Source organism: Lontra canadensis, unplaced genomic scaffold, assembly GCF_010015895.1.
Source record: "Lontra canadensis isolate GAN:19392208 unplaced genomic scaffold, GSC_riverotter_1.0 scaffold6294, whole genome shotgun sequence".
Lineage (NCBI taxonomy): Eukaryota > Metazoa > Chordata > Mammalia > Carnivora > Mustelidae > Lontra > Lontra canadensis.
The window spans coordinates 1-1,201 of NW_022637275.1; the positions used below are offsets into that span (position 1 = coordinate 1).

Consider the following 1,201-nt stretch of genomic DNA (forward strand, 5'->3'; position numbering starts at 1 on the left):
CTGTGAAAGGAATGGGGATAAAAATAGGGCCTCCTCAAATCATGGAACATGAGGATGTGACTCTAGCACAGGTATATCAGAATAGGGAATCTGAGGATTTTATTTCAAGAGAGGAGCTACAAATAGGGAATTATTTCTCTAGATTTCTACAGAACTCTTCAAACTCTCTCATCTCAAGCTCTGTCGAAGCATCTGAATTAGGAAGCCTTTGTGATTTGGAGATGCCAGAAGTATCAAGGGCCTTGGATATAAAAAAAACTTTGGGACAGATATTTTGCAGTCTGAAGAATACTTTATAGACCCTACTATGATACAAACTTCAACCCTTCCCTTGTACCTTCACAATCAACCCTCTGATAAGATAGCTAACATTGTAGATATCCCATATTTTGAGATCCCAGGAGTGGGTGTCCTATCTAAGAGGACTGATAAGAAGCAGGTGGAGAAGCTAGAGAATTCACTCCAGCGTCTATCCCAACATCCACTGCAAAGCTGGAGATCACCATCTAGGACCTTCCGGTCAGGATCAGGAACTCAAAGAGGCCTTAACTGGTCTGTCTTGAGCAGACAACAGAATGTCTGGGAGAATCACTCCTGGAGATAGCGACTACCCAGAAAATATCTCTCCAAGATGCTAGTGTTAGGGAATGTCTTGGGATCCACTATGGAAAGGAACCTTTGTTCTCAAACATCTTTAATGGAAAGAGCCACTGCAGATATCTGTCAATCTATTCAGAATTTATTTGGGGTTCCTGCGGAACTGATGGAACTTTCCAAGAGTCTGCTACAGAAGAGTCGAAGTATTATTTCTCAGACTTCAGTGTCCAAAAACTACATTCAGAGACACACTTCCTATCATGGTCACAAACAAAGAATAGCCTTAAGGATGTGGACACGTAGCTCCATGTCCTCCATAATACAGCAACACTCTGGGGCTAGCGCGAAAATAAAGAAAAGTTCGAAGCTTAGTGATATATCCCAGGAAGTCATTCAGCACATGCCTGTTTCATGTATAGAGGGCCAGCCTCCTGTCCCAGTAAATTTAGAGTCTTCCTTCAATATAGTTTTCACTAGGAAAGATTCTGTTCCAATGGAAGAGAGTGAGAAATCACAGAGTTCACAGACAAGGATTTTTGAGTCCCAACACTGTCTCAAGCCAAGTTATCTTCCCCAGGCCAAGACTGACTTGTCAGAACAGTTC

At 42.2% G+C, this 1,201-nt stretch overlaps 1 protein-coding gene across 1 annotated transcript; it reads left to right on the top strand.

The window, feature by feature from the left end:
• Positions 1 to 5: 5 nt before the first annotated feature.
• LOC116863952 (uncharacterized protein C2orf16-like) lies at positions 6 to 1,198 on the top strand (the record flags this gene model as incomplete). Its single annotated transcript, XM_032851226.1, is given in 2 exon segments — positions 6 to 251; positions 254 to 1,198. Coding segments are annotated over 2 exon segments (1,191 nt in total), but the record flags the coding sequence as incomplete, so codon positions are not given.
• Positions 1,199 to 1,201: the final 3 nt, after the last annotated feature.